This window comes from Streptopelia decaocto (genome assembly GCF_964273445.1).
Source record: "Streptopelia decaocto genome assembly, chromosome: 19".
NCBI classification, from domain to species: Eukaryota; Metazoa; Chordata; class Aves; order Columbiformes; family Columbidae; genus Streptopelia; species Streptopelia decaocto.
This window is the reverse complement of record NC_138674.1, coordinates 1,452,764-1,480,150: the sequence shown is the minus strand read 5'-3', so window position 1 is coordinate 1,480,150 and position 27,387 is coordinate 1,452,764. Positions and strand designations below refer to the sequence as shown.

General features: G+C 57.4%; 5 protein-coding genes across 8 annotated transcripts; 3 read left to right on the top strand and 2 right to left on the bottom strand.

The window, feature by feature from the left end:
• Window positions 1-438: 438 nt before the first annotated feature.
• ADIPOR1 (adiponectin receptor 1) lies at window positions 439-5,994 on the bottom strand. Its single transcript, XM_082069393.1, has 8 exons — window positions 5,913-5,994; window positions 5,625-5,819; window positions 4,456-4,572; window positions 3,821-3,992; window positions 3,242-3,428; window positions 2,386-2,573; window positions 1,676-1,869; window positions 439-1,275 (listed from the first exon to the last, which is right to left on the bottom strand). Exons 2-8 carry the CDS (start codon window positions 5,763-5,765, stop codon window positions 1,147-1,149), a joined length of 1,128 nt encoding a protein of 375 aa, XP_081925519.1. The 5' UTR covers window positions 5,766-5,819; window positions 5,913-5,994; the 3' UTR covers window positions 439-1,146.
• A 1,134-nt stretch (window positions 5,995-7,128) lies between these two features.
• LOC309447992 (tetraspanin-18-like) lies at window positions 7,129-10,324 on the top strand. The gene is made up of 7 exons (XM_082069159.1): window positions 7,129-7,243; window positions 7,998-8,192; window positions 8,725-8,799; window positions 9,049-9,147; window positions 9,332-9,511; window positions 9,715-9,798; window positions 10,209-10,324. The coding sequence occupies exons 1-7, from the start codon at window positions 7,187-7,189 to the stop codon at window positions 10,254-10,256; spliced, it is 738 nt and encodes a 245-aa protein (XP_081925285.1). The 5' UTR covers window positions 7,129-7,186; the 3' UTR covers window positions 10,257-10,324.
• Window positions 10,325-10,425: 101 nt separating this feature from the next.
• Window positions 10,426-14,010, bottom strand: UBE2T (ubiquitin conjugating enzyme E2 T). Of its 3 annotated transcripts, none has more exons than XM_082069160.1 (8): window positions 13,949-14,010; window positions 13,446-13,565; window positions 13,236-13,356; window positions 12,853-12,922; window positions 12,244-12,349; window positions 11,699-11,797; window positions 11,075-11,158; window positions 10,426-10,782 (listed from the first exon to the last, which is right to left on the bottom strand). In XM_082069160.1, the coding sequence occupies exons 3-8, from the start codon at window positions 13,342-13,344 to the stop codon at window positions 10,657-10,659; spliced, it is 594 nt and encodes a 197-aa protein (XP_081925286.1). In that variant the 5' UTR covers window positions 13,345-13,356; window positions 13,446-13,565; window positions 13,949-14,010; the 3' UTR covers window positions 10,426-10,656. The 3 variants fall into 3 exon arrangements, with proteins under 3 accessions (XP_081925286.1, XP_081925287.1, XP_081925288.1); XM_082069161.1 differs by having other exon boundaries at window positions 13,446-13,505; window positions 13,949-14,008; XM_082069162.1 differs by having other exon boundaries at window positions 13,446-13,508; window positions 13,965-13,998.
• Window positions 14,011-14,228: 218 nt separating this feature from the next.
• LOC309447941 (cryptochrome-1-like) lies at window positions 14,229-21,836 on the top strand. Of its 2 annotated transcripts, none has more exons than XM_082069080.1 (11): window positions 14,229-14,452; window positions 16,166-16,603; window positions 16,936-17,052; window positions 17,461-17,605; window positions 17,950-18,090; window positions 18,621-18,791; window positions 18,908-19,048; window positions 19,563-19,714; window positions 20,287-20,384; window positions 20,818-20,928; window positions 21,323-21,836. In XM_082069080.1, the coding sequence occupies exons 2-11, from the start codon at window positions 16,191-16,193 to the stop codon at window positions 21,406-21,408; spliced, it is 1,575 nt and encodes a 524-aa protein (XP_081925206.1). In that variant the 5' UTR covers window positions 14,229-14,452; window positions 16,166-16,190; the 3' UTR covers window positions 21,409-21,836. The 2 variants fall into 2 exon arrangements, with proteins under 2 accessions (XP_081925206.1, XP_081925205.1); XM_082069079.1 differs by having other exon boundaries at window positions 17,458-17,605; window positions 21,323-21,835.
• A 255-nt stretch (window positions 21,837-22,091) lies between these two features.
• Window positions 22,092-27,100, top strand: LRIF1 (ligand dependent nuclear receptor interacting factor 1). The gene is made up of 4 exons (XM_082069245.1): window positions 22,092-22,228; window positions 22,976-24,440; window positions 25,363-25,641; window positions 26,164-27,100. Exons 2-4 carry the CDS (start codon window positions 22,989-22,991, stop codon window positions 26,617-26,619), a joined length of 2,187 nt encoding a protein of 728 aa, XP_081925371.1. The 5' UTR covers window positions 22,092-22,228; window positions 22,976-22,988; the 3' UTR covers window positions 26,620-27,100.
• The last annotated feature ends 287 nt before the right edge of the window (window positions 27,101-27,387 follow it).

Here is a 27,387-nt window from a genome sequence, read left to right as displayed (position 1 = left end):
GGCACCAGGGGCTCTGCAGGCACTTCTCCCTCACCCTCTGTCAGGTACCGGTGTCGGAAGCCTGAGCCGGGCTTTGCTGAGCTCAGCTCTTCCCTGCTAATCCCCCATGACCATCCGTGCTGGACGGTCACTCTCACATCTCCACCTGAGGAGAAGCCTCAGATTGCAGGTGTCGTCCTTCACCCCCCAGCAGCTTTTGGGGTCGGTTGAGCCCTTTGCTGTGTGGATCCTGGTGGGTCCTGCTGCCCCACAGCTCATTGCCCACCAAGGGGTTTCCTCCTGTTGTCATCGCAACGTCCCAGTTTCCTGCATTTTATTCTGGCTGCCACAGCAGGGGGATCCTGCTGCACCCCTGGGAGGGGACACGCTCCTGGGGACGCCCAGAGCAGCCCCTTCCCTACACCCGCCCCAAAAAACGAGGCAGACACCCCCAGCACAACACTGAACTATTGACCTTTTATTTCGATCAGCTACAGCAGCTCTACGTTCCCCGAACACACTGTCCTTCCGCCGCTACCACAGACAGCGCGGGAGCCGAGGCCACTGCGGTGGCAGCGAGTCTTCTTAAAGCTTAGTATTAAATATTAAATATTCTCTCATTTATGTTTACATTACTTTGTCAAGGAAAACAAACGAACAAACAAACAAAAAGACAATTAAAACTTAAATTACAGGAACCTGTGGCTGTGCCCTGGGCAGCAGCACCGGGGGTGGCTCCGCTGGGAGGGATTCGCCAAAAATCTCTTGCCCTGGGCCTGGCCGTGCGTGGCTGTGCTGGCTCCGGCGCTGAGCGGGAGGGGGTGCTCAGTGGGTCCGGGGGTGCTCAGTGGGGCCGGGGGACCCGCGCCCTTTGCTCTCAGAAATCGGGGTGTCTGGGGAAGTGGGGGTGGCCCTGGTGCAGCTAAAATGGGCTGGGGAAGGCAAGGCCATGATCCCACCTCCCCTCAGCCCCAACCCGTGTGTGGGGAAGGGGGTGAGGATTTGGTCAACAATTTTGCTACAGAATTTTTGTTTCTCTCTTTTTTTTTTCCTTAAAAAAAAAACCCAACCAACCGACAACCCCAAAGAGTTTCGAGTCTTCCTTTGATTTTAGCAAAGACAGAGTTTAAAAAGCACTTAGGAAGCTTGTACTAAAACCTGGTGTTCTCAGAGGAGAGAGTCGTCTGTGCACCCCCCTTCCAGTCCGTAGCGGAACTCCTGCAGGTTCGACACCCCGTAGAAGTGGACAAAGGCCGCGGCCACCACCAGCACATGGAAGATCTGATGTGACTGAAACTGCGGGGAAGCCAAAAAGACCTTTAGACCAGACCAAACGGGACAAAACCACTGGGAGCACCTTATCCCCACCACCCTCAGGGGCAACAATTCCTTCCTCGTGTCCAGCCTGAATCTCCTTCCTTCAGTTTCAAACCATCACCCCTTGTCCTATCGCAACAGCCCCTGCTGAAAAGTCTGTCCCCAGAAGTTCTCCTCCTCCTCGCTGCTTCTGCACCACCCCAGGGCTGTTCTCAGCTCCTTTTCCCCCCGCGTTGCTCCCAGGCAGCATTTTCCCCCCACCTCCTCCAGCCGACTCACCGCAGCTCTCACCAGGACCCCCCACACCTTTTTGGAGCTCCCAACCCTCCGCCCCCCTCCCCAATCACCCCCCGTATCTCCCCGCTCATCCCTCACTCACCCAGATGTCAAACTTGCCCGGGAAGAAGCGCTCGGGGATGCGGGCGGCGTAGAGCCCCGCGCCCGTGATGTACATCACAGCCATGAGGAAGAACCAGCCCATCTGCCCGACCGTGGTGGCTTTGACGAAGCCCTCGGCGATGGTGAAGTGCATGGTGGGCACCACGCCGCTCAGCCCCAGCCCCAGGAAAACGCCTGCGGTGGAGACGGGGGGTCAGCGGGGAGCACGCGCTGCAGAGGGGCTGCTGCCCCCCAGCCCCCTCGCATCCCTGTCCTGTGTGAAGGGAAGAAGCTCCGGGAGGCACCAGCAGCTTTTCCTCACTCATCCTGGATTATCTGACCCCTGCGGCGTTCGTCCTTTACCTGCAGCTCCATGTCCCAGTCAAAACCAGTGCTGGCCCCCAGTGCTCACTGGGCAGAGCGGAGATGAGGTTCTCAGGGACATGGCTTAGTGCCAGGGATGGGTTAACGGTTGGACTTGATGATTTTAAAGGCCTTTTCCAAACAAAACCATTCAGTGATTCCCCCGGTGTTCTCCACACAGCCCCGGGGCTGCGGCAGCTCCCGCTCCCGGCTGTGAATGGCACCGTCAGGAGGTGCCAGCCCTTGGTGTCACACCAAAGCCTCATGAGCGTGGGAAGAGCCACCTCATGCCAGGATCTGCTCACATTCCTCCCTGAAACCCTCCCGGGGCGAGGACAGAGCTCCCACCTGCTCGTGTCTGCCTGTGCTTGGGGGTGGCGAACCGGTCCCACTGGGCAACGATGATGGCGGAGATGCCCAGGACGCAGACGATGGAGAGGTAGATGAGTCTTGGCTGCGGGGAGCAGTAGAACGAGTAGTAGAGCCACGGGACGAAGCTCCCCATGATCAGCAGTGCAATTCCTGAATAATCCAACCTGCAGACGGGGTACAACGACAGAGAGTCACAGGGGAGCCCCCAAATCCACCCCCCAACTTGTGTCCTCTTGGTAATGGTGTCAGGATGCCCCAGCCTGTCACCAGAGTCACTGCAGCCCCACGAGTGAAGCTGAGTGTCCAGAGTGGGGAGAAGGGCTGAGCTCGGTCTCATCAATGTGATCTGGGGCAGGAGAAAGGGCCTGAGCACGTACACAGTGTCTGGGGACGCCAGCAGAGCTCGGCAGGAGGATGAACAGGGCACGAGAGCAGCCGCGCGCTCAAACCGCGACAGGATGCGTCGGCCGCGAGCCCTCACGTGTATGGATTTGACTGTTACCCGCCCTGCAAAGTGCTTTCGATTTATCGATCCAAGAACCATTTCAGCACCAAAATGCAGCTGCTTGTGTTACCCCCACTGCGGCAAATGCCCTCCCCAGTAGGCAAAGCCGCTTCTGCTGAGGGCACGGCCGCACGGTTTGTTCTGTAGACACGGTCCCGCGGGACCTCTGGGGTTTGTGCACAGGAGACTGGCAGGACTCCCCAGCAAGCAGCGCCCAATAAACGCCTCCGACAGACTTTTGCGCCAGGGGAGGTTGAGGTTGGATCTTGGGAACAATTTCTTCCTGGAAAGGGAAACCTCAGACCGCACAACCTTGTGCCGACTCACTTTGAAAAAGTCCGCGAGACCTTTTCCGAGTGACAGTAGACAGTGTGGAACAGCCAGGAGAAGCTGAGGCACAGCACCGCTCCCAGGAAGAACATCCCGAACACCACCTTCTCCTGGAGAGGGGCCATGAAGTACATGTTGGGCCGCAGCATGGTCAGGATCCCCAGGCACAGGAACAAGACAAAACCTGCAGGGAATACACAAAAACGGGCTGTCAGGCCGGAGAGTGAATCAGTTTAGCAAAGAACCGAGGGAAACACGGCCCTGGCTGCACTGCTGGCAGGTCCCGGCCGTACCCTGCTCGCGGTGCAGCGGAGGCGCTCGGTCATAGCCGGGGAAGGTCCCTTCAACTCAAACCATCTGTGATTCTATGATTCCAAGCGCCTGGTCTCCACACACCCACGGGGCTCCAGGAGCTCCCAGCACCTCCTGACACAGCTGCCCGTGTGCATGGGGGAACGCAACCCGCCAAGGGAGCCCTCGGGCACGGGGAGAACCCCAACACCCAGCAAAAAGCCACCTTGTGTGTGGGGACCGGGCCCACCCGCAGCCCCCGGGCCACCGAACGCCCCCAGTCACCCAGCAAGTGCGTCCAGATGTTGCCCGTCTCGGTGTGTATCCGGAAGATGCTCTTGAAGCAGGCGCGGAAGGACGGCATGGGCGGCCGGTGGCCGTGCAGGAGGTAATCGTTGTCCTTCAGCCAGTCGGGCAGCACGTCGTATGGAATCACGCGCCAGCGCCCTTCCCACACCTGCAACACGCCAAGCTGGGCTGGCGGCCCCCAGAGCCTCGAGCCAGCCCGAAGCCTTTCACGTCTGTCACCCTGGGAGCCTGAAGTCACAGGCGGAACGAGCCCAGGCAGGGCTGAAATGCCCTGTAAGGCTCCTCGCGGAGAGGATGTTCAGTTCTACAACATCAGGCACTGCTGGGAGCCTTGAAGCCACCCCAGCCCCACAGAGTGCTCCCCACATGTCCCCCCATGGAGCTGGGGGTGATTTGCACCCTCAGGTTTAACCCTTCAGCACCCAAAGTTCCCTTCAGGGGAACGCCCTCAGTTTTGGTCAGGAATGAGGGAGCCCCAGTTGGTAACAGAACCGGGCTGGCCCTCAGACACACTGACGCATCCCAGCCCTGCCCACCACCCCTGGTTTGGGGCATCCGACCTCCTCACTGCTCCACAATCAGGGTCACGGGATCACTCCAGGTTCCTGTACCTTGTACACAAACTCCTCCATCTTCTCCATGGCGTGATGAGCCTGCAGAGGCAGCGTCAGCACACGGACCACCTCCTCCTCCTCCTCGCGGGCCGCTGGGCACGGCGGGTCCTCAGCCTGGAGGGGGGAGGCCGGGAGGGAATCAGTGCTGCCCTGGGGAGGGGGAACAGCGCGCGGAGAGCGGCCTGTCCCTCGGAGAGCACCTGCGGCCGCATCCTGTCCCGAGGGACAGGCAGGACCTGCCGGTCACCAGCACTTATGCAACAACCCACTGTCTGAACTGTCTTGGGCGGGCTAATCCCAGATTTATCCTCACTGAAAGGCGGGATTAACTGGGGGGGGGATTTTCAACCCTACAACCGGAGCTGGAACAGCCACTCAGTCCAGGCAGGACCCCCCGGCCCCACACAGAGCAGCAGCTCCCGCCCCCCCGGCTGGGAACGCTCTGTCCGTCCGGCTCCGCTCCGTCTCCTGCTCCGTTAGCGGGTTCGTGCAGGTGATTTCCAGCCGCTCGGTCCGAGCAGCAGCGCCGGTGCAGACACGACGCGTCTCGGCTGACGGATCCACGCGAGGGCTCTGACAGACCCACAACAGCACAACAAGAGTTTAGGGCTGGTTTAAGCACAGACCTGCCACACCACCGGTGTCTGGGTAACCAAACACCTCACAGGCCTCTCTGCACCGACACAAAGCGATAACTGAACTTGGGGCTCTACAAAACAGCCTTTTAGGCCAGACATGAGGAAGGAATTGTTGGCCCTGAGGGTGGTGAGAGCCTGGCCCAGGTTGGCCAGAGAGGTGGTGGCTGAACCATCCCTGGAGACATCCCAGGCCAGGCTGGACGGGGCTCTGAGCACCCTGAGCTGGTGAAGATGTCCCTGCTCATGGCAGGGGGGGCACTGGGGGGCTGGGGAGGCCCCTTCATCCCAAACCATTCCGTGATTCTACAGTTCTATGATCTCAGCTCTCACAGACCCACAACCGCATAGCAAGAGAAGCTTTAGGGCCAGTTCAGAGCACGGACCAGCCCACCCATCACCGCGCTGCTGGCGGAACGTCCCTCAGGCCCCTCTGCGCTGACACCAAGCGACACCGGACTCGGGGCTCCGCGCACGCCCCGGCCGCCCCGCCCCGGGGAACCCGCACGGCCCCGGCTCACGGACACTCACGGCGGCCGCGCCGGCGGCTCCTTGCTCCCCCTTCTCCTCCAGGAGCGGCCCCAGCTCCGCCAGCTCCAGGTGCGCCCGCTCCCGCCCGGCGGCGGCCAGCGCGGTGCCCGGCCCGGCGGCGGAGCCTTTGCGGGACGCCATGGCGGTGGGGGCGGGTGGCCGGTGCAGGTCCCTCCGCGTCCTTGTGCCGCCGCGCTGCGGAGGGAGCGAGAACAAGAGTCACCGGGAAGCGGCGGCCGCGCAGCCCGGGCCGGGCCGGCCGGACCGAGGCCGCTCCCCCGCACTCACCGGCCGCTACATCCCGCGCAGGGCGGCGGCGGCGGCACCGGAAGCGACGCTAAAGGAACAGGCCGCTTCCGGCCGCGAAGCCCCGCCCCGCCCGGGAACGACGCCCCCGGGACGGAACGGCGGGCGCCGCGCGGATCTCGCTTTCTGATTGGACGAAGCAGCTGTCTGTCTGTCTCTCCCCCCGCCTCTCCGGCTGCCGACCTCTGCGATTGGACGAGCCGCCCCACCTGACGTGCCCGGGGGAGGCGCTCTAGCCCGGGCGCGAGTCTCTCTGGCCGCGCGCTCGGCTGCCTCCTACGGGCGGGGCGGGAGCTCCGGGAGTCCCGTGATGGCGGCGGGCGGGCCCGGGGGAGCGCGGGGTTTCCGCACCGGGAGCGGGGAAGACCGGGCCTGCGCCGCCATAGGCCTGTGGTTACAGTGGCACCGCAGCCCCGTTGCCATGGCAGAGAGGCCCATTTGTGTCCGCCTGTGTCCGTCCCCCTCCATCCCCAGTGGCCGTTGGCCCCCCCGGGGCTGAGGGTCCCACCGAAACCCGCCACGGGAGCCCCGGGGAGCGAACGTCCGCAGCAATAATTGATGCCTGAGGTCGCCCCGGCCTGTTGGGGCAGCTCGTCTTTCCCCGCCCGGAGGTTTAATTACCTGCGCTAACGAAGGTTTAATTACCCGGAGACTCCCCGGCACAATGGTGGCTCCTGTTCCCCATCAATCATTGATGTCCCCAGGGAAGGGGCTTCTCGGGGCTGCTGGGCTGGGAGTTTCCAACCTGCCCGGGCGCCGCGGGGCCCGGGGGGACACGGGCTCTTCGGGGTGCGGGGGGGCCCGGGGGGACACGGGCTCTCTGGGGTGCGGGGGGGCTCTGGGGGACACGGGCTCTCTGGGGTGCGGGGGGGCTCTGGGGGACACGGGCTCTTCGGGGTGCGGGGGGGCCCGGGGGGACACGGGCTCTTTGGGGTGCGGGGGGACCCGGGGGGACACGGGCTCTTTGGGGTGCGGGGGGGGCTCTGGGGGACACGGGCTCTCTGGGGTGCGGGGGGGGCCCGGGGGGACACGGGCTCTCTGGGGTGCGGGGGGGCCCGGGGGGACACGGGCTCTCTGGGGTGCGGGGGGGCTCTGGGGGACACGGGCTCTTCGGGGTGCGGGGGGGCCCGGGGGGACACGGGCTCTCTGGGGTGCGGGGGGGCTCTGGGGGCACTTCGGGGCTCTGGAGGTCCAGGTCGGGTCCAGCTGCCGTGGGGCTCCGCTCCCGCTGCAGGGACAAGCGCTGCCGTGTCCCCATGGGCGTCCTGAGCTGCGTGAAGTACCTGATGTTCATCTTCAACGTCCTGGTGTTTGTGAGTCCCCCGGGGCCCGGCGGGGCGGGGGGACCGGTCCCGGGGCTGTGACATCCTCGGCTGCCCACGGGTGGGTGACACCGGTCCGAGGGACAGGATGGACCCGTCCCGGGGCTGTGACATCCCCGGCTGGCCCGCGGGTGGGTGACACCGGTCCGAGGGACGGGATGGACCCGGGGTCACAGCTGCTCCAGTCCTCATGTTGGGAACCATTACCTGGCCAATATAACAGAGCCAGGCAGGATCTCTAAGCAAAGCCTATTTTATTGACAATTTTGCCAGCCCGGGTGTTCTACCTAAAGGTGGGCACACGGAAAAGGGCAAAAAGCCCCCACTTATGTCCCCCCACATCCTGGATGTGAATTCCCTCCCGTGTTCCCCACTGGTTGGTTCTGCAGGGCTTACAGACCAACCGGGACCTGCCTCAGTTTACCTGTGTCGTTCATCTAATTCTAACAACCCCCTCCCCTTAATAATGTATTTAAAATGTGCGTTCCTGGCTCTTTGGTTATCTTTCCCATTACCTTAACTTTTTACATACAGCAATCAGTTTGCATTCCGGGATTAGTCCAAAGAGACTTTGTTTTACGTTAAGGATTCATAGTGGGATGTCTCTCAGTCCTTCCCCCCCGAGCTGGGGTCAGGCGGGGGTCCCCAGTTCTGTAAAACCAACATTCCTCTCTCAATGGCTCCGTACACCCGGGGGGCGTCTGGGGCCGGTCCCCGCGCCCCATAACCGCGCCGTGTCCCGCAGGCGGGGGGGACGTGCCTGGTGTCCGTGGGGCTCTGGGTGGCCCTGGACCCGGCTGGTTTCCAGGACATCGTGGCCACCAAGGCCGTGCTGAGCGCGGGCGCGTACCTGCTGCTGGCCGTGGGCACCGCGCTGGCGCTGCTGGGCTTCCTGGGCTGCTGCGGGGCGCTGCGCCGGAGCCGCCCGCTGCTGCTGGGGGTGAGTGCGGGGACAGGGGCGCTGGGGGATGCGGGAGCCGTGGATGGGGTGCTGGGGGATGTAGGAGCCGGGGATGGGGGTGCTGGGGGATGTGGGGTGTCCCCGGAGGAGCCCAGTGTTTCCCCTCCTGGCCCCATCAGCTCTCACCCCCCCCCAATCCAGTCCCTGCCTTGTGAATCTTCCCATTTCGAGCCCAGCGGGTTTCATGAAGCCACCAAGTGGGGTCACCTCTCTCTGAAGCCACTGCCCTGTCCCATGTGGCATTTCTGAGCTTTCCCCCCAGAAGCCAGGGCTGGAAACTCCTTTCTGAGCACCGACACCCCCATTTCTTTGGCATCCCTGGACCCCGGCGCTTGTTTTCAGCCCTCCTCCTCGCAGCCGTGGTGCTCAGAGATGTGGTGTCTGTCCCCAGGAGCTGCACATGTCCCCTGGTCGCAGGGACGCGGGGCAGGGGTGGCTGCAGGGGGGTCCCCGAGCGAGCTGCCCGCGGGGCCGGGCTGGTCTCTGACTCCTCCATCCCGCTGCCTTCCAGTTCTTCATCCTGGTGAGCCTGGTGTTCCTCACGCAGCTCGTCGGGGCCGTTCTCTTCCTGGTGCACTGGAAACAGGTACCGTCCCCGCGCCCCGATGTGGCCACCCCCGTCCTCCCTCCGTCACACTCCGGGTCACGGCCCCGAACCCCCCAGGGACTGCAAATGGTGCAGGGACGGCCTTTCTCACCTCCTCTTCATCGCCAGCACCGATGCAAGCCCGAACCTGGGTGGGTGGGTTCCACGGGTCCCTCTGGCGATGCTCTGGCACGGGGGGCTCAGGGTGGGTGTGCAGCCCCCACAGCTCCCCTGGCCCCGATCCTGCAGGTCCAGCCGGAGCGATTCCTGTCCGAGCTGCGTAGGAGCTACCGCGGGGACGAGGGCGCCGAGGTCTTCTCCACCGCCTGGAACACCCTCATGGTCACGGTGAGCAGCTCCTGGTGGCTGCGGGGGACCTGCTGAGGGTGACCCCGAATGCAGGCGAGGGGCTTGTGGACCCCAGACAGACACCGAGCTCCACGCTGGGCTGTTCCCCCTCCTTCTATCACCTCCCCAAGTGATGTCCTCCCCGTTTTGACATCACATTGATGGTGTCTCCCTTGTGTTCCAGTTCTCATGTTGTGGCGTTTTAGGCCCTGAAGACTTTGGGAACGGCTCCCGCTTCCAGGAGCTGCACCCGGGGACGCCGTGGCCGCGGGCGTGCTGCGCCAGGGCCGGGCGGCTGCAGGCGGGCGAGCTGCGCGGCTGGGAGCAGTGCCGGCAGCGCAGCCCCGGCTACATCCACGAGCAGGTGGGACACGGTCCCGCCGCCTCCCTGCTCTGTCCCCGGACTCGTGGGAAGTCTGGGGTGCTGCCCTCCCCCGGTTCAGCAGCCCAGTGACTCCCCAAGTCCCCACCTTGTCCTGTCTCCCCACCCCCCCTGATCTCACCCTCAGTGCTCCCTGCAGCCACAGGGAGTGTGTGTGAGCCGCTCTGTCACCTCTGTCCCCCCAGGGCTGCTTCTCCAGCTTCGGCAGGACCCTGCAGAACTACATCTCCATCCCGGGGACCTGCAGCCTGGCCGTGCTGGGCATCGAGGTGCTGAGCGGGGCCGGAGGGGCCAGCGCGCGCAGGGGTCACCGCGCACGGGCTCTTTTTGCCGGGAGGGTGCTCTGCGGGCAGAGGGACCACGCGTGGGCTCAGGGGGACACTCCAAGCCACTGCCTGTCACCATGACACCCCAAACATGGGGGCAAAGTCAACATCCTGCTGCAGATGGGTCAGGTTTAAGGAATGGGGAGGGCTCATTTTGCTCCCCTAGGCCATGGAGGGGACATGCGACAGGCGCCCTGCAGACTGGGGAGGTCGGGGTGTCTCCTGCGCAGCACGGGGACAGTGGTGTGTGGCCCCATGGGGACACAGCAGCCGCAGGACGAGGCTCCTTCAGCCCTTCTCCCCCGTCCCAGCGACGTGCGAGCGCGGGGTGACCCGCTCCCCTGTCCTTGCAGATCTTCGCCATGTTCTTCGCCTTCTGCCTTTATTACAACTTCGACTGAGCAGGACGAAGCGCAGCAGAGACAACGAGGGTTTGGGAACAGCGGCAAACAGTGTTGCTGAGGTTCTGCTCTTGGTTTGTTCTGAGGGAGGGAGGTAAAATAGAAACGGAAACACTTGGCGCTGTTGCCATTTCTCTGAGCAAAAGCAGGAGAGCAGAAGCTGAACCAGTACTTCCAATTTTGCTTTTATTTGGAATATTCTGAAAAGTCCACACAACAAAACAGAAAAAATGTACATTAAAACTTTATATTCTATATGTATAATGGAACTTTTCAGAAAAAATCCCTAGGAAATAGAAAACCAAAGCCTGCTATATATTAGTTAAAATAATTAGATATACCTGTGTAAAGAGAAAAGGACAGTGAAAGCAAAGGCAACAGCCACAAGAACCAAAACCGCTCAGGACTCCAGGCGAGATTTCTTCTCCTCCTTGCCGATGTTGCTCCCTTTTCTTTTCTGCGTGTTAGATTCACCAGTGGTACTTGTTTCTCTTTGGTTTGTTTTCTCTTCCAAAGGCTTGCAAGCCTGTGATCACACAAATAAAAGTAACAGCTGTGAATAATTGAGCTTTGCAGCCTGTAGTGCAGCTGTGCAGCCACCTCGGGCCACCCCGCGCTCTGCAGGATCAGCAATGACCCTTAATTATCCTGCTAGGAATTTTAGGAAAGGGGAGCAACAGGAGAGCAGGACAATGATTGTGCCCACAAGTGCCTCATACACGTGTGAGCCAGGTCGTGTGAAGGTCCCTTCACCCCAAGCCCTTTTAACGACCCTCATAATTAAGTCCCTTGTGCCGCGGCGGCAGAGCGCGTCTCACCGCGGGCTGCGGGCTGGCGTGCGTCCGAGTCCACTCGCGGGCGTTGCGCAGGAACAGCTGCCTGTTGTACTTGTACTCCGAGGACTAAATGTAACGAGCAAGACAGAGATTGGATTGAATACAAACATCACACTGAGAAGCTGGGACTAAGCTCTGGCTTTAGGACTCCTAGAACCAGATCAGAACAACTACAGGCATGTGGTGTGAATCACAGAGTCATTTGGGATGGAAAAGACCCTCAAGATCATCGAGCCCACCCGTTCCCCAGCCCTGGTGCTGCCCCATGTCCTGAGAACCTCATGTCCGTCTGTCCAACCCTCCAGGGATGGTGACTCCAGCACTGCCCTGGGCAGCCTGTTCCAATGCCCCACAGCCCTTTGGGGAAGAAATTGTTCCCAGTTGTTCCCTCGCAGGCTCGTAGACCTTTACCATCTCTTTTCCACTTCTGGCATAAACCCTGCACCACACGTCCCAGCTGCTTCAGCGAAACACCGTCAGGCCCTCAGGCCTGATCCAGATTGAGGTGACATGTTAATCCAGAGTGAGTGAAGTGGAATCCCAGCCTAAATCTAACACACAGCTCCTTCCCAGCCGTGCCCATGAGAGGAATCGGGGCTCACGTACGATGTCGGCCATGAGGGGGTCGTCGGGGTTGGGTTCGGCCATCAGCAGCTGGATGGAGCTCAGCAGCGTGGAGATGTTCAGGGAGGGTCTCCACGCGCCCTTCGAGGGAACAGGGTGAGAAAAACCATTAGGCAGAAAGAAACCTGCCCAGAGAAACCTCAGGACTCGCAGCATTTCCACCCAAACTGCCCACGAGCTGCCTCAGGACCTGCAGCACTTAATTCCCCACGGAAAACACCAGATTCATTATCAACGCAAAATTGTGGCCGCTCCGCCCCGCGCGTCTCTGCTGGGTCAGGCTTGGGCACCCGTCTGCACAGACCACCTATGGCCTTCGCGCTCCAGCCCTTAAAACCCTGGACACTCACATGGAATGAGAAGCTCACGTTCTAGACTCTAAACAAAGGAGATGCTGCTCAAACGCTTTACTCCTGTGTAAATAAGTCAGTAGCCAACAGACATTCAATAAGGCTTTTACAAGGAACGGATAAGGAGTTCATTATCCCCTCCGGCTCGCTTACCCAGCCCAAGCAGCGCTCTCTTACCTTCGGGGGTAACTTGAGAACATCCAGACAAATCCTTCCAGCAGAGTCGATGTTGGGATGATAGATCGGGGTCAGAAAGCGGATCTTCGGGGGCTCAAACGGGTACCTTTAAGGAATAAGTGTTAAAAACCCACAAAATCTATATTTGTGCACCAGTTGTTTCATGACCCAAGCGACAGCATCATTTCCCCCTCCCCGTGGATTTCTGGGGCGGTCGCGCTCTGTCTCCAATGCTTTCGCTGTGTCTGGCTCTCCCTTTCCAGGGCAGCTTCCCACAAAGCAGCAAACGCAACAGGAACCTTTCTGCTCACAAACGAGCCCCTTTCCAGGGAGCTTTGAGTCAACACGATAAGGTAGAGATCTCATTGTAACACCTTTAGGTTGTTAATCACACATCTTGGGATGCCCAGTGGGAAATAAGAATATCAGGCAGTGGAAATAATAATGACATTCTGTAAATGAAGGGTCTCACCCGATAAACCACATTCTTTGTTGGAAGCCAAAAGGAAAGACCAAAGCAGTAGCACGTATATCAAATATATCAGTTAACTCTCATATTTGAAGGAAGCACTACAGCAGCTACTTAACTAGATGTTGTTGCCCACTTACCTTTCTGGAACAACTATTTCCAGATTGAATATTCCTTTCTCATACGGTGTGTCTGCGCCTCCTAAAATTTCTTTAAAAGCAAGATTAAAACATAAGCATCACATTGAAAATCCCACAGTTACAGAACCCTAACACCGCTCAGATCCAGGAATAAAAACCCATCATCTCATCTCAGACCAGTTCCACCCCACCACAACTGAGAGCACAGGCAGACTGAGCCACTGGCCAGGCTGCGCTTAAAGAAAAGCAAGAAAAAACCCCCTCATTTTCCTAAAATTCCACAGTTCCCTACAACTGATAAAGCACACAGCACCCAGAGAACCCGGACCCAGCAGCACGCTCGCTGCAGCCCTCGCTGATCAAACCCCCCCAGAAGCTCGTACGCGCTCGCAGGGTGTCCAGCTGGTTTTGGCTTTGCCAGCAGGTGATGCCGGGAGGCGGCTCCGTGGACAGGAGGGCGAGTTCCCTCTTGAGCCGCGACACTCGCTGCATGGCGCCGGAACTCTGAGAGAACACAGTTGATTACTGGCAAAATTAGCTTTTCAAAAACAGCACTTAAAATGGAAGTATTTTTTTGGGTAAGGAGAAATAACCTGGGTCCCAAGTTGTTATCCTGATGTGAAAACCGGAGTCTCAGGAGCCTGTTCCCGGAGCTGCTCTCGCATCCAGCCGGAGGAGAAACGAATCACAGAATGGTTTGGGTTGAAAAGCCCCTCAGGATCATGGAGCCCAACCATAACCCACCCGGCACTGCCCCATGTCCTGAGAACCTCATGTCCGTCTGTCCAACCCTCCAGGGATGGTGACTCCAGCACTGCCCTGGGCAGCCTGTTCCAATGCCCCACAGCCCTTTGGGGAAGAAATTGTTCCTAAATCCAACCTCAACCTCCCCTGGCGCAACTTGAGGCCGTTTCCTCTGCTCCTGGCGCTTGTTCCTGGGGAGCAGAGCCCGACCCCCCTGGCTCCAAGCTCCTTTCAGGCAGTTCAGAGATCAGAAGGTCTCCCCTCAGCTCCTGTTCTCCAGCTGAACCCCCCCCGCTCCCCCGGACTAATTATCCCCCTCTTTCTCTAATTATCCCCCTCTTTCTCTAATCACCCCCCGGTTCTCTCACACAACGGCAGCGGCGCGGGCTCCAGCTGGCGCGCGGCGGGGGCGGGACTTCCTCCGTCGCCTAGCAATGAGGGCGGACGCCTCGGGGGTCAGCCCCGCAACACCGGTGCTGATTGGGTACCTCCCAGCCCCGCCCCCTCAGCGGCGGCAGTTCGAATTGGAAGTGGAGGAGCGCTGCTATTGGGTGAACCCTGAAGGCGGGAGCGTAAGCCCCGCCCCTCAATAAAATCCCGCGGTGTGGGCGTGGCTTGCGGAGTCGCGGGCGAACCGCGGGCGCTGACGGGCCGCCGGGGGAGCGGGGGCTGGGGGCCCGAGGCCGCCCCGCCGCTCCCGGACACCCCGGGCACCGCCGGCCCCGAACCGTTCCCCCGCTGCCGACCGGCCCTTGCACAACCGCGACGGCCCGGCCCCTGCTCCCCGGCCGGCGTTGTGTAACAGGGCACCGCGGGGCGAGGGAGCAGCCGAGCGCCGGGCCCGCTGCGCCCCCAGGTAAAGGCGGAGCGCGGGTGCCCGGAGCCGCTTGACGGGGCTGCAAAGCCCCGAGTTTGGGGTGGCCCTGCAGACTGCGAGGGGCCACAGGGCTTGGGGTGTCCCCAGGGGCTGCGGGGGTCTCGGAGCCCCCGTTCCCGGCCGGCTGTGCAGGTCCTGTGCTGCTGTGGGTCGATGGGGCTCTTCCAGCACTCTGTGGTTTGTACCCAAAAGTGCCAGCTGGGCTCTCCCCGAGCAGCGGGAGAGCGGCCTTGTTGTTCCTGTTCTGCTGGGACGGGCGGGCAGGTGGTGCCCGAGCTGGGGTGCGGGGCAGAGCACCCACACACCCCGAAACCCGCTCGGCCCGGGGTGCAGAGCACCCACACACCCCCCACAGCCCGAAACCCCGCTCGGTGCTGCCCAGCGCCCGTGGGTTTGCAGGGTTCGCTTTTGGGGGGGTCATGATGTGCCATGTCACTTCCTGGCAGCACTGGGTTTGTCTCGGTGATGCCAACAAGGGTTTTTGGGGACGGGGTGAGTCAGATCAGCTTTATGGGGCTGGCGAAGCTGCTGGTTGTGGTTGAGTGGGGACAAGGGGCCGAGTCACCTATTGCAGCCGCCGGGGAGGGGCCGAGCGGAGCAGTTTGGCTGGAAGAACTGGGCTGGATTAGAGATTAACTGTGTGGTTCTTTGCTAATCCCTCAGCTCGTGATGCTTCTCCGGGCGGTGACGCTCGGGTCAGAAGCCATTGTGGTCCCAGCTGGGAAGGGGGTGCTGAGCTTCCCCTGTTGTGCGTGGGAGGGAGCGCGGTGGGGACACGTCACTGGGTTTGGGACAAACGGACTCTGTCTGGGGCTGAGTCCGTCACCCTCCAGCAGAGCAAACAGCAGCTCTGGGGATCAACCCCTGCCCGTCCGCAGCTGGAGCCGTTCAAAGAATGAATCTGTGCTGATCCACATCAGCCCCAGCTTCGAAAAGCAGTGCTTTTGCACAGTTACCACACCCAGCTCTGCTCGGGGGACAGAAGTGCTTCCCTTCTGGCACTTAGAAGCACCCCGAGGCCTCCCGGGGCTGGGAAAGATGGATAAAAACTGTGCCAACCCGATGAATTGAGATCTCACGCTCTTGTATCGGCGTCGGCCGGGCTGTGCTTTGCTTTCCCTTGTTTCACCTTGAAGCTTTAACAGCCTTATTAGTGGGGAGCCACGCTGTGTCCTTCAGAGCTCTCCTGCTGAAACCCAGAAGGGCTTTTCACTGCCCGAGCGGGGGTTTTATCGGGTCTGGGCTGAGCCGAGGGCTCCTGCAGAGCTGTTCTCCCTGTGGCCCATTGTGTGCGAACGGCGGAGCTCCCCGGATCATCCTCTCGCTGTTGGTGTACGGAGGGTTTGCTGACGGCCGCGTCTGCGGGGTTATAAAGATGTTTGTGCAGTAAATGGAGCTCTTGCAGCTCTATCTGTTTGATTCTTTCCTTCTGGGGAGCACCACTGGGATGTAATTGAATTTAGGGATTTAATTGAAGGACTCATTGGGGAAGAAGCTGTTCTTTGTAGAGCAGGGGGTGATACAGCTGCTGGATGGTGGGACGTGACTGAGGAGAGCAGTTTGGTCCTATTGCCGCTTTTCTCTCTCGCAAAAACTTATCAAAAAGCAGAAGAGATTTGCGGTAAAAAGCTGAGAGCCATTTGGAGCTCGGTTTCTAATTGTTAATTGACTTTGTGTATCCCCGAACCCAAGGGTTCCCTTCCCCGGAACGGCCAGGATGCCGCATCGCACCATTCATCTCTTCCGCAAGGGACTTCGGCTTCATGACAACCCGACGCTGCTGGCGGCTCTGGAGTCCTCGGAGACCATCTACCCCGTCTACGTCCTGGACCGGCGGTTCCTCACGTCCGCCATGCACATCGGGGCCCTGCGCTGGCACTTCCTGCTGCAGTCCCTGGAGGATCTCCACAAAAACTTGTCCCACCTGGGCTCTCGCCTGCTGGTTATTCAAGGAGAGTACGAGTGTGTTCTCAGAGATCACGTCCAGAAGTGGAATATCACGCAAGTCACCCTGGACGCGGAGATGGAGCCGTTTTACAAGGAGATGGAGGCCAATATACGGCGCCTGGGAGCAGAGCTGGGGTTTGAGGTGCTTTCTCGGGTGGGCCACAGCCTCTACGACACCAAACGGTAGGTTTATTGTGGATTTAGCAGCGTCAGGGAGAAAACACCAAGTATTTCTGTCTTTCTGGATCCTAATGTGTTCTGTGCTGCCCAGTTAAAGCCATCGCTGGGGTCTCAGTTCCACTTTTGTTGTCTCAGGTCCTGGGAAGCTGCTCTTGGGGTGGATGGACGTTCATGCAGGGAAATTTTACTTGTGAAAATCTGTAATTTCCATGTTCAGCTGCACGAACCGGGGCTGTTCCAGCCTGTGCTGTCACCTCCCGATCCACTGGCAGCTCCAGCCTCCTCCTTGGTTTGTATTATGGTGAAAAATGATCTTGTTTGTTTGTTTGTCTTAGGATTTTGGACCTGAATGGTGGGAGTCCCCCGTTAACGTACAAGAGGTTCCTTCACATTCTGTCCCAGCTGGGTGACCCCGAGGTGCCCGTGCGGAACCTCACGGCTGAGGACTTCCAGTGAGTAACCCCCAGCCAGCGGGAAGCTGCACGTTCTTTTTCTCGTTTATTTGCACTTTTTAAATGAACGATGACGAGAGAGAAGTGGTTTGAGTGCTTCCCAGCGGGCCTGTGTTATGTCAGTGCCCTGGGAGCTGCACTGGCCCCGTTCTGTAAGTGTCTGCAACGGAGCTGAGCTCATTGTTTCCCAGGTAAGTAGGAAGGTCTCTGTCGATATCCGAGTTAATTTGTGGTTTTTGGGAGGTCTGCAGACCACCAACACCTCCTCCAACGTCCTCTGTGTTTTACGGGGAGGGGGAGGGCTGTGCCACAACGCAGGAGCTCTTGGTATGTTCAGTGGGCTGGGATCTTCCTCCCTCTCCTGGCTCCGGTCCCCTCTTCGTAAGAGGCTCCTCTTCCCCTTAGGAGATGTCGGTCCCCCGAGCCAGGCCTGGCTGAGCGCTACCGCGTGCCTGTCCCCGCGGATTTGGAGATCCCCCCGCAGAGCCTCTCTCCCTGGAGAGGGGGGGAGACCGAAGGGCTGCGGCGCCTGGAGCAGCACTTGACCGACCAGGTCAGCCCTGATTTCAGTGGGTGATGCTGGTGGCTGCAGATGGGCTGAGGCTGCTGTCCCCATCGCTCCCGTTACGGGGCTCTGGGGAGAGCGGAGCTTCACCCACGGGTGGGACGTGGCCTTGACCTTGGGCTTGGAGGAGTCTGTGTGTTCGGAGATCTGGGAGGAGGGTGACAGAGGGGCTCCAGATGCTCTTGTCCTTGATGGTGGCATCTGTGGGTGGTGGGAGCGTTTTCCAGGCGTGACATTGAACAGAATTGCAAGAGTTTATTTTTCTCCCGTTTCATGAGCTGGACACGTGTCACCTTGTACTGCCTGAACCTGGATTCCTGTTTTCCTTTTAGGGCTGGGTGGCAAATTTTACTAAGCCGAGAACAATCCCAAATTCGCTGCTTCCAAGCACCACAGGCCTGAGCCCGTATTTCAGTATGGGCTGTCTGTCCGTTCGCACCTTTTTTCATAGGCTGTCAAACATTTACGCTCAGGTAAGAAAAACAGGGATCATAGTTAAGAAAATGCAGCACTCCCAGGTTTCTGGCATGTGAGGCTCAGATTTAACGCTTGGATCATCTTGGTAGAGACCTGGTGCATCAAAAATTGCTACTTTGCTAATGTCTTCTCACAGTGTCCTATGAAGTGGGTTTATATGTCGTATATCACCTGTAAATGTACGTGGCTTTCCCCAGTTAAGTTTCAGAATTATGATTGTCATAGGACAGGGAGCAGTTAGTATGTTAATAAACGTGTGCTTGGTTTAAGAAATCCCAGCGTGACACCACTTTGGAAGGTAGATGGAGAATGTCTGAGGTAACACTGAGGTCTAACAGAGCTCAGCTTTGTTTTTGGGCTTATAGCATTGCTTCAGATCTTTGATTTCTTTGGCTTTTGCGGTAAAGTGCCGTGAAGCCCGTAGCATCGTTAGATTAATCTCTATTTTATGGGCTTGACAGCCACAGAATCGGTGAGACTGCAGGGGTACACGGGAGCTGAAACATTGACCTCATGTGTTTTGCAGGCCAAGCACCACTCGCTGCCCCCGGTGTCACTCCAAGGGCAGCTTCTGTGGAGGGAATTCTTCTATACGGTGGCATCGGCAACACAAAACTTCACGCAAATGGCTGGGAACCCCATCTGCCTTCAGATCCATTGGTACGAGGACGCAGAGAGGCTCCACAAATGGAAAACGGTAACGGGATTCATTGCCACGACCGTCAGGCTTCGGTTTAGAGTTTGTTCCCCGCAGTGCGTAGGAAGGATGCGTCGGGAACCTCTGTGGGGGCTGATGGTTCATTTGTGCTGCAGGCACAGACGGGGTTCCCGTGGATCGACGCCATCATGACCCAGCTGCGGCAGGAAGGCTGGATCCATCACCTCGCCCGGCACGCCGTCGCCTGCTTCCTCACGCGGGGGGACCTGTGGATCAGCTGGGAAGAGGGAATGAAGGTTCGTAGTGGTTTAACCCCAAAGGTTAAGTCCCACGCAGCCACTCGCTCACCGTCCTCCCTCCCCCAGGGGAGAGAATCAGAAGAGTAAAAGTGACAAAACTCGTGGGTTGGGATAAAGACAGTTTAGTTAAAGCAGCTGAAATGTCACCGTCTCTTGCTCAAATCTGAGCTGTGCTGCGCTCGCTGCAGCGGTGCCAGCTCGTTCCCATCCCAAGGCCTGATGATTTTTGGATGATGTGGATATTGGGGAGCTGCTCAGTCTGCAGCCGACCTCAAAGCCAGACCTTTGCATTTCGGATTGCTCTGTCCCTGGCTCCTGCTCTGGCTTCTTTCTGGCAAACTGTCACACCAAAGAGCCTTCCCTGAGAGTGCTGTGAGCAGGGCAGCCAGGACCAGCCTGTGCTGTGCTTTCCGCAGCAACCATCACCATCGCAGCCCGTTCCTGCTTATTTCTCACACCTTAGCCATTTCAAGGGTGTTTCTCTCTTTCTGTTCCCGTCCCTGAAGTGCAGGTGTTTGAAGAGCTGCTCTTAGACGCTGACTACAGCATCAACGCGGGGAACTGGATGTGGCTGTCGGCCAGCGCCTTCTTCCACCACTACACGCGCATCTTCTGCCCCGTCCACTTTGGGAAGCGCACGGACCCCGAGGGCCAGTACATCAGGTGGGGTGATGCTCTGTGAGCGCTTCCCCGGCTCAGACTCGGCCTGTTTGAAACGCACGCCCCTGTGAAACGGGTCAGAGCAACCATTTTATTTAACGCGTAAGGAAACTGAGGCACAGAGAAGCAAAGAGGCACAGCCACAGTTGCACGGGTGATGACTGAGCCGGGCATCGCCTGTCGGCTCCAGCGCTGCCTTTGATCACAGACTGACTCCTCTTTCTAAAGGAGTTGAGTATAACTTCCCACAGCTCCTCCCGCTCCACTCTGTGCTGTGTTTCTTGGTTTCGTGGGCGATCTGATTAATTTTGGATGCTTAGGTTTTATTTTCCACTCTGAAGTAACGTTTAAATCGATGCATTTGTTCTATCCTGTGAAGTCACCTTTGGGAAGGTATCGCCCTGTAGTTCAGAATGTAAAGCCAGTTATTTTGTGCAAAAGGATCAGAACTCTCCCATGGATTATAGTATCAATCCAATCATCAAGAATTAACGTGGCATAGGTTGGTTTACACTTCTCTTAAATGTATGAGTGTCTCCAGGATTATAAAACCCCACATTACTCCTGTTTTGTAGGAAATACTTGCCTGTCCTAAAGAACTTTCCCACCAAGTACATCTACGAGCCCTGGATGGCATCTGAAGAGGAGCAGAGGCAAGCGGGGTGTATCATAGGTAATGAATTTGGGTATCTTGCTCAGGTTTTTGCTGCTGCGTTACATTTCCAACACAAGTCATGCACTTATCTCTGAAAACAGATTAATCCAGCAATCTGCTGTCAATTCTCCTTTAAAGCTTTTTATTGGGGTCTAATCTCAGGGTACTTATTTTTGCCTCAACTTCATGTCCTAGAACTGTTGGATCACTCTAACCTGCTGCCTTTGCTTGTATCTCTGTGGGTGGCTTGGCTGCCTTTAAATAGCATCTGAACATCTGGTGCTTTTACTCTGGCTCTAGCGTGTCTTTGAAGTCTCTTATAGAAACCGGCACTTCTGAAGAGTGGCTCGCGTGGTCTATTGTAGACGCCACTCATTTTAGGAAAAGCATTTTCCCTGGCGCAACGTCCTTGATTAGTTCTGCAGAGGCTCCTGTGTCCGTGTCGCCCCAGGTCGCGATTACCCCTTCCCGATGGTGAACCACAAGGAAGCCAGCGACCGCAACCTGCAGCTGATGCGGCGGGTGCGGGAGGAGCAGCGCGGGACGGCCCAGCTCACCAGAGGTACGAGGAGCTGTGCTGGGGCCGTCGCCAGCGTTGGGGGCTGCTTTTGGGTTGGATTCCAGGACTCCGTTCCTCTAATTACCAACAGCGCAGGCTGAGGGGAGCTTGAAATGTTCCTGCCTCAATTGCTGCAACCAGATGAGTTAATCATTCCAATCCTGTGCGTACTGATGTATCCAAGCGGTCGCACATTGGTACCTTCCAGATATAACCAGTTTATGTGGACAGTTCTCGAAACGCTGCGGTGCAGGGGGGTGAACGCTGCGATTGCTGCTGGGGATGCGGAAGGTCTGAGGAGCAGAGTCCCCTCCCCGCACACAGAAGCGTTTTCTGGCGGGTTCTGCGCTTGGGGAAAGACTCGCAAACTTTAATTCTTCCTCCTTTTTCACCGTAGATGATGCAGACGACCCGATGGAAACGAAGCGTGACTGCTCTGAAGAAAACACAGCGAGAGGAAAAGCGGCCAGGCTGACGGAATAAACCGGGATCTGTCAGGAAACGGCCGCTGGGAGCGGAAGGTGGAGACGGGGGAGGCAGAGGCTGAACGGGACAAAGCGCCGAAGCGACCCCAGCGAGGGCCGGGTTGAATGGGCGGTGTTAGCGCCGAGGTTCCGATGGAGCCGGTTGTGGCCGCGGGTGAACCCCAGCGGTGCCGGGTGACAGGGCGCGGCCTGCGGGACTGCCCGAATCCGCCTCATTTTCCTGCGACTGTATAAATCGCTTTAGTGATAAACACGAGTCGTTCCCACGTCAGCTGGAGAACATGTGCGCGCTGACGCGTTCGCACGCGATTGTTAAAGAGCTCGATTTGCGGCTCTTTTCCCGCCCCCAAACCGGCCGTTTCCCACCCCAAAGCGGCCCCTTCCCGCCTCGGGAAGCGGCTCCTCAGCGCCTCCACCTACTTCCGGGAGGCGCCGGAAGCGCCGCCGCCGCTTGCCGCGCCATTGGCGGCCGCCGGCGCAGAGGTGACCGGTAACTGGTGGCGCGGGGCTGAGGGGCGGGGCAGAGGGCGGGTGGAAGTGACGCGCGCGCCCCACCCAACCGCCCCGCCCTGCGCGGCCATTGTCGCCGCCGCTCCCGGTCCCGGCGGGGCAGCCCCGGCGCCCTCGTCATGTCCAGCCGCCCCCTGCGGGCCCCGAGCAGCCGAGACGAGCGGCCGGGCAGCGCCCCGCAGTTGTGAGTACCGGGCCTGGGGGGCGGCGCGGGCCGGCCCGGCGCTCGCCCCCTCCCGGCGTCGGGCTGAGGTGGCGTCGCCGCCGCTGTTCGCTCGGGAGCGCCCGAGCAGCGATGGAGCCGCCAGGTACAGCGGGGCGAGGGGGCGGGCCCCGCCCGGGCGGGGGGTCCCGGCGCTGGGGGTGGCGGGAGGAGCGGCCCCGGGACGGGGGGGGGGGGGGCGGGTGAGCCCCGGTTCCCTCCCCGGTTCCCTCCCCGGTTCCCTCCCCGGTTCCCTCCCCGACCCTCCTCGGCCGCCCCCTCCCGGCTCTTCACACCCCGGGCACGTAGAGTCACAGGTGGTTTGGGTTAAAGGGACCTTCCCAGCTCCCCAGTGCCCCCCCTGCCATGAGCAGGGACATCTGCACCAGCTCAGGGTGCTCAGAGCCCGTCCAGCCCGGCCTGGGGTGTCTCAGGGATGGTTCATCCCCCCCCTCTCCGGGCAGCCCGTTCCAGGGTTTCCCCTCGCCCGGCACAACGTCGGTGGCTCCTTCGCTGTCGGTGGCTCCTTCGCTGTCCGGGGTGTGTGTTTGCGTGAGGCCGGTGAGGTCACAGTGCGGTTCTGGTTCTGCGTGTGCCCAAGGCAGCCGAGAATTCGGGCAGAGGAAGAGGGGGGTGAGATACGGGATTTACCCTCTCACTGTAGTAGAACAGGCTTCAGGCAAACCTGCTAATTCAACTACATCATAAACATGCAGCTCTCGACCCGCTGTGGGCCGGACGACACCGACTCTGCTCACACCGAGGAAGTTTTCGAGGCCGCTTGAGCCTCCGTGTTCATTCATGGTGCCTTTCACTTTCGTTTTTCTTTTTCTCTTCTCTTTATTTTGTTAAGCATCGCAGGCTGTATGTACCAAGTAGTTCAGACGGCGGGACCAGATGGAAAAAACCTGCTGAAATTACTTCCGATTTCTAAATCTTCTAGCAGCTTTGTGCCCATAGTTCAGTCTTCAGCCATGCAAAATAATTCCAAAGCAAATATTTCCAGTCCGGTCCATCTTACTTTTAAGACACAGCTCGTCAATACTACTGCACCTCCGTCTGGCCAGATATCTGTTTTTCAGTCTCCTAATCCTGGAAGGATACTTCTCACAAGGACATTAGACAAACAGGAAGGTGTTAGAGCAGATTCTGACAAAGAAACCCCCAAACCAGCCGCTGACGCCCCAAGCGTTTCTGCGGACGGGTTGTCCTTGCAGGACGTCGCTGTCACAAGTTCGTCCCACCAGAGCAGCACTACGTTCATGGTGGTGAACGCTAAAAGCCCTCCCGGTTCTGCGCCGGCTCCGGTGCTGCCCGCCGGCCACCACCTCCAGATCCCGGCGGACGCTGAAGTGATTTCTGTCCCGGCTTCGTCCTTACCCCCCGCCATCCAGCAGAAAATACTCGCGGCTGCGGCGGCAGGAGGAGCCGAGAGTACAAAAATGCCGACGGTTATTTATGTGTCGCCGGTGAACACGGTGAAAATGGTGCTTCCCAAGCGTTTGCAAGCCCTTTGCCCAAAACCTGCCGCTGAAGTTTCGAAAAACTTAATAATGACAGCTGCGCCAAGTGGAAATAGTTCCGAGACGGTATCGGACGGTGCGCAGGGCGAGCGAACGCCCATGAAGTGGGTTGTGCAGGAGAGCCCGCAGATCTCAGCGCCGTGTCTCATTCCTGTGAAGTCATCGAATAACGTGGCTTCCAAGATCTTGAAGACCTTGTCGGACATGAAGAACGTGGACGCCAACTCTGCAAATATTTTACCGCTGTGTTCCAGCGGTCCTGGTGGCAGCCAAATGAAACTCACGCCTATCAAAGAGAACGCTCTGGTCATGTACAAAGGGAAAGTCTATTTGTTGACCAAGAGAGGCTCTGATGTTCTGTCCACTCAAGCGGACAAACAAGTGTCTTCTTCTCCTGATGCTTCTCAAAAGGAGATGTCCAAGCCACCTGATTCCACTCCAGCCGATAAAATACCCCATGAAACGGTGAATCTGATGTCACCAAAGAGCAAAGGAGTGGTGGTGTCTCCAAAAGATCCCAGAATGGGTACAGACTCAAAAAACTCTTCACCAGCCGGCTTAAGAAATGACTTAAAAGCTGCACCGGCAGCTCCGGTGGCAGCGAGTGCTGCCCAGCAGAGTTCCCCTGCGAACCAGAGCGGGAGTTTGTCCGTCACGGAGAGCGTTTCCAGCGGAGCGGCCGCTGCGACGGCCCCGGGGCCGCAGGAGAGCCAGGAGAACAGAGACAAGAGTTGTTCCCCCTGCGCAGCGAGTGCTGTTTCACCGCAGCCTGAGCACGCGAGCGACGGGGAAAAGGTAACGCTGTAAACGTGCCCATCGCAGCCTCTGCTAAACTGTTATATGGTCCTGGTTCTGTATAAATAAAACGGTGGTTCATAAGTTCCCAAGTTTGTATAACCAGGTATCCTGTCACTGCAAATACTGGTTTAGAGTGTGGTTCTGATTTTTTTCAATAAGATGCACTATGCAAGTGAGAAAATGTATAAAAAAAAGAAAGGGGCAGGGAAAAGATTACTTGTATTGTTTTTTTACTGTGTTTCCTTCCTTTCTCGCCATGTTGGGGCGGATCCGCCTCCTTTGACTCATAGTTTTGTGTCAGACAGAAGAAACTCTTGAGATGATTAAGGGCTTTCCCCCTTCAGGCTGGACCTACACGTTCTTTTAACATCAGAACAACAAAAACAGGTTAAAATTCCTCAGCCTCCAGTTTCACAAGCTGCCCATGAAGGACTAGAGATAGTTTGCTGTTGCTCAAGAGGCCAGAGTGAATTTGCCTCCAGATAAACAAAATCACTCTGAAGTGAGTCAATAGTTGCTTGCGTTGACCAGGCAGAAATGGCACCTGAGCATATTTGTCCAAATTTTAGACATTTAATCATTGCAACAGGTTCTTTTTTGATTGTTCGCTGTCTGATTTTCTGTCCCTTTGTTACTTTGAGACTACATGATTCTCTTGTTGCTTCTTTAACTGACACAGTTTACTCGTTGGACTGTGAATTTCTTGGGTGTTCCACAAGTACTTGGAGTTTTAAATAACTAATGAGAACGTCAGACCGATGATCATATGGATATAATTTCTCAGAACTTGTTACCTGTGTTAAGCGTAACTCTTGGAGAACGGCAGACAAGGCAAATGCCCGTCTGTCTGTTTAGTAACTAGTTGTTAGTTCATGAAGTGAGTGCGATTGACGCCCCTCTCACTGTTTCCATATTTCAGATCCAGTGTGAAAAGGTGGATTCACTGGAAAGGGTTATTCAAATCAAACACCAAGAGAAGCCGCATTGGAAACAATACTTGGAATTAAGGAAGCAGTTTGGTCTCTGTAAGGAGGAGCGAGTGTACCTGAGGAGGATCCCGCTGAGGGCGTCCTGCGAGCAGCCGGAGGCGGGAGGTGGGCCCGGTAACGGCTTGAAAAGGAAGAACGATTCATGCAATTCGTCATCGTTAGATGTGGAAGTAACAAATCAACATCAGGAATGTGTTGAAGAGGAAAAGGTATCGTGATGTTTTTTGGTGCTAAACTGGGAGCAGTGTGTGTGTAGTCAGTATGGAGCTGGTGTTGTTTTGCACCCTCCTAGTTTAGGACTCATCAGGCAAGTCAGGAATTGTTAAGGTCCCTGTGGGAATCGTTCCTAGAGCTGGTTGGTGTAAAGCAGGAACTGTGTGATTTCAGCACAACCTGCAATCACAGGGTCGTTTGGGTTGGAAAAGACATTAAGATCATCGAGTCCAACCATAACCCAGCCCTGGCCCGGCCCCCTGTCCCTGAGAACCTCATCTCCGCCGGTACAACGCCCACTGCCCCGGGCAGCCTGGTCCTTAGTGCCCGCTAAGAACCTGTATCCCCTTTTCTGGGTTCCACCGGAGGAAATCTGAGGAACAAATGAACTTTCATATAGTAATTTTAAGAAGCTTGCAAGAAGTGACTTGTAATTTGTGCTTAGTGAACTGTGATGTGATAATGTAGAATGATGCTCAGTTTAACAAGTATATTTTGTGTGTTTTTTGACTGGACAGATAATTGTGGATCTGGAAGAGGAGTTGACCAAGAGAAGAAAAATAAAATCCTCACCACGGTCGGACAGTGAAAGGAGAAGGAAAACACCACTCAAATCAGCAAGTTTGGAAAATAGCAGCTCGAGTTGCAGTTTACTGGACAGAAGCGTTTCCCCTCCGGTCTTACCGCAGCAAATCACTTCCACAGACTCTGCAGGATCAGCTCCGGGGAGGGACCCTGAGCAAGACCCCTACTCGCAGGACAGCGAGCTTGCCTACTCCAGCATTCCCGTCCTGGTGTCTTGTGAAGATGATCCTTCAGTTCTTGAGGGTTCTTTCAGAAATGATGTTTTCTCTTTGACTCCCCCGGACTTGGATGAAACGATACGGGATGAGAAGATAAAACGACTGAAACAGCTCTTGAGGGAGCGGGAGGCGGCGCTGGAGGAGATGCGCAGGAAAATGCAGCAAAGCTGAAGCACTTAACTTGCTGCTCTGGACTATGTTCGTCTTCATTTCAGTGGCTTCAAGAAGAAATTCCTTGTTTAAATGAACACGACTGTTTCTGGTGGATAGAAGATCTTAATGGGATTTACAGTATGAGTTTATTTAGGAAAGTATAGGTTTCTTCTTAAATACCAGAAGTAAAAGACTTGGACCCTCAAGTTCTGCTCTGGGACATCCTGTGTATCAAAGACTGAAGAAGGAAGGCTTTCTTAGGAGTATGTTCTCTACATTTTGAGTTGAGGGGTTTCTGTATTAGTGTTAGCGAATAAACTTCCCACTTTGGAATTCCATGGCCTCTCTCAGAAACCGAATGGAAATTGCAAACCCCAGTGGTAGCTATTTTTTTGTTTTCCTACCATTTGAAAACTTTTATTAATTCCTGAGGCCTGTCAGTTGCAACAGGTCAATGGTCAGTGTTTAATAAATGCTATTTAAGTCATTTGGAATTAGACTTTAGGCTGTAATAGTGCAAATATTTATACAAAACCTCTTCCAGCTGGGAAGGGGAAGCAGCACCAGGCTGCGCTGACACTTGTGCAGCTCCTGTCCTTCCCTGTGGTTATTGTGAGCCTTTATAAGGCCTTTGCCAACTGGGCGATGTTCACCTGCAGCTGGGGGATTGCGTTTGCAGGGAGGTGTATTTTTTCTAAATGGACTTATGTTGAATAATAATTTGTTGAAGCAAAAAACCGAAAGGCGCATTTCTTTATCCAGGGTTGGTGTCTTCAGTAATTCTTG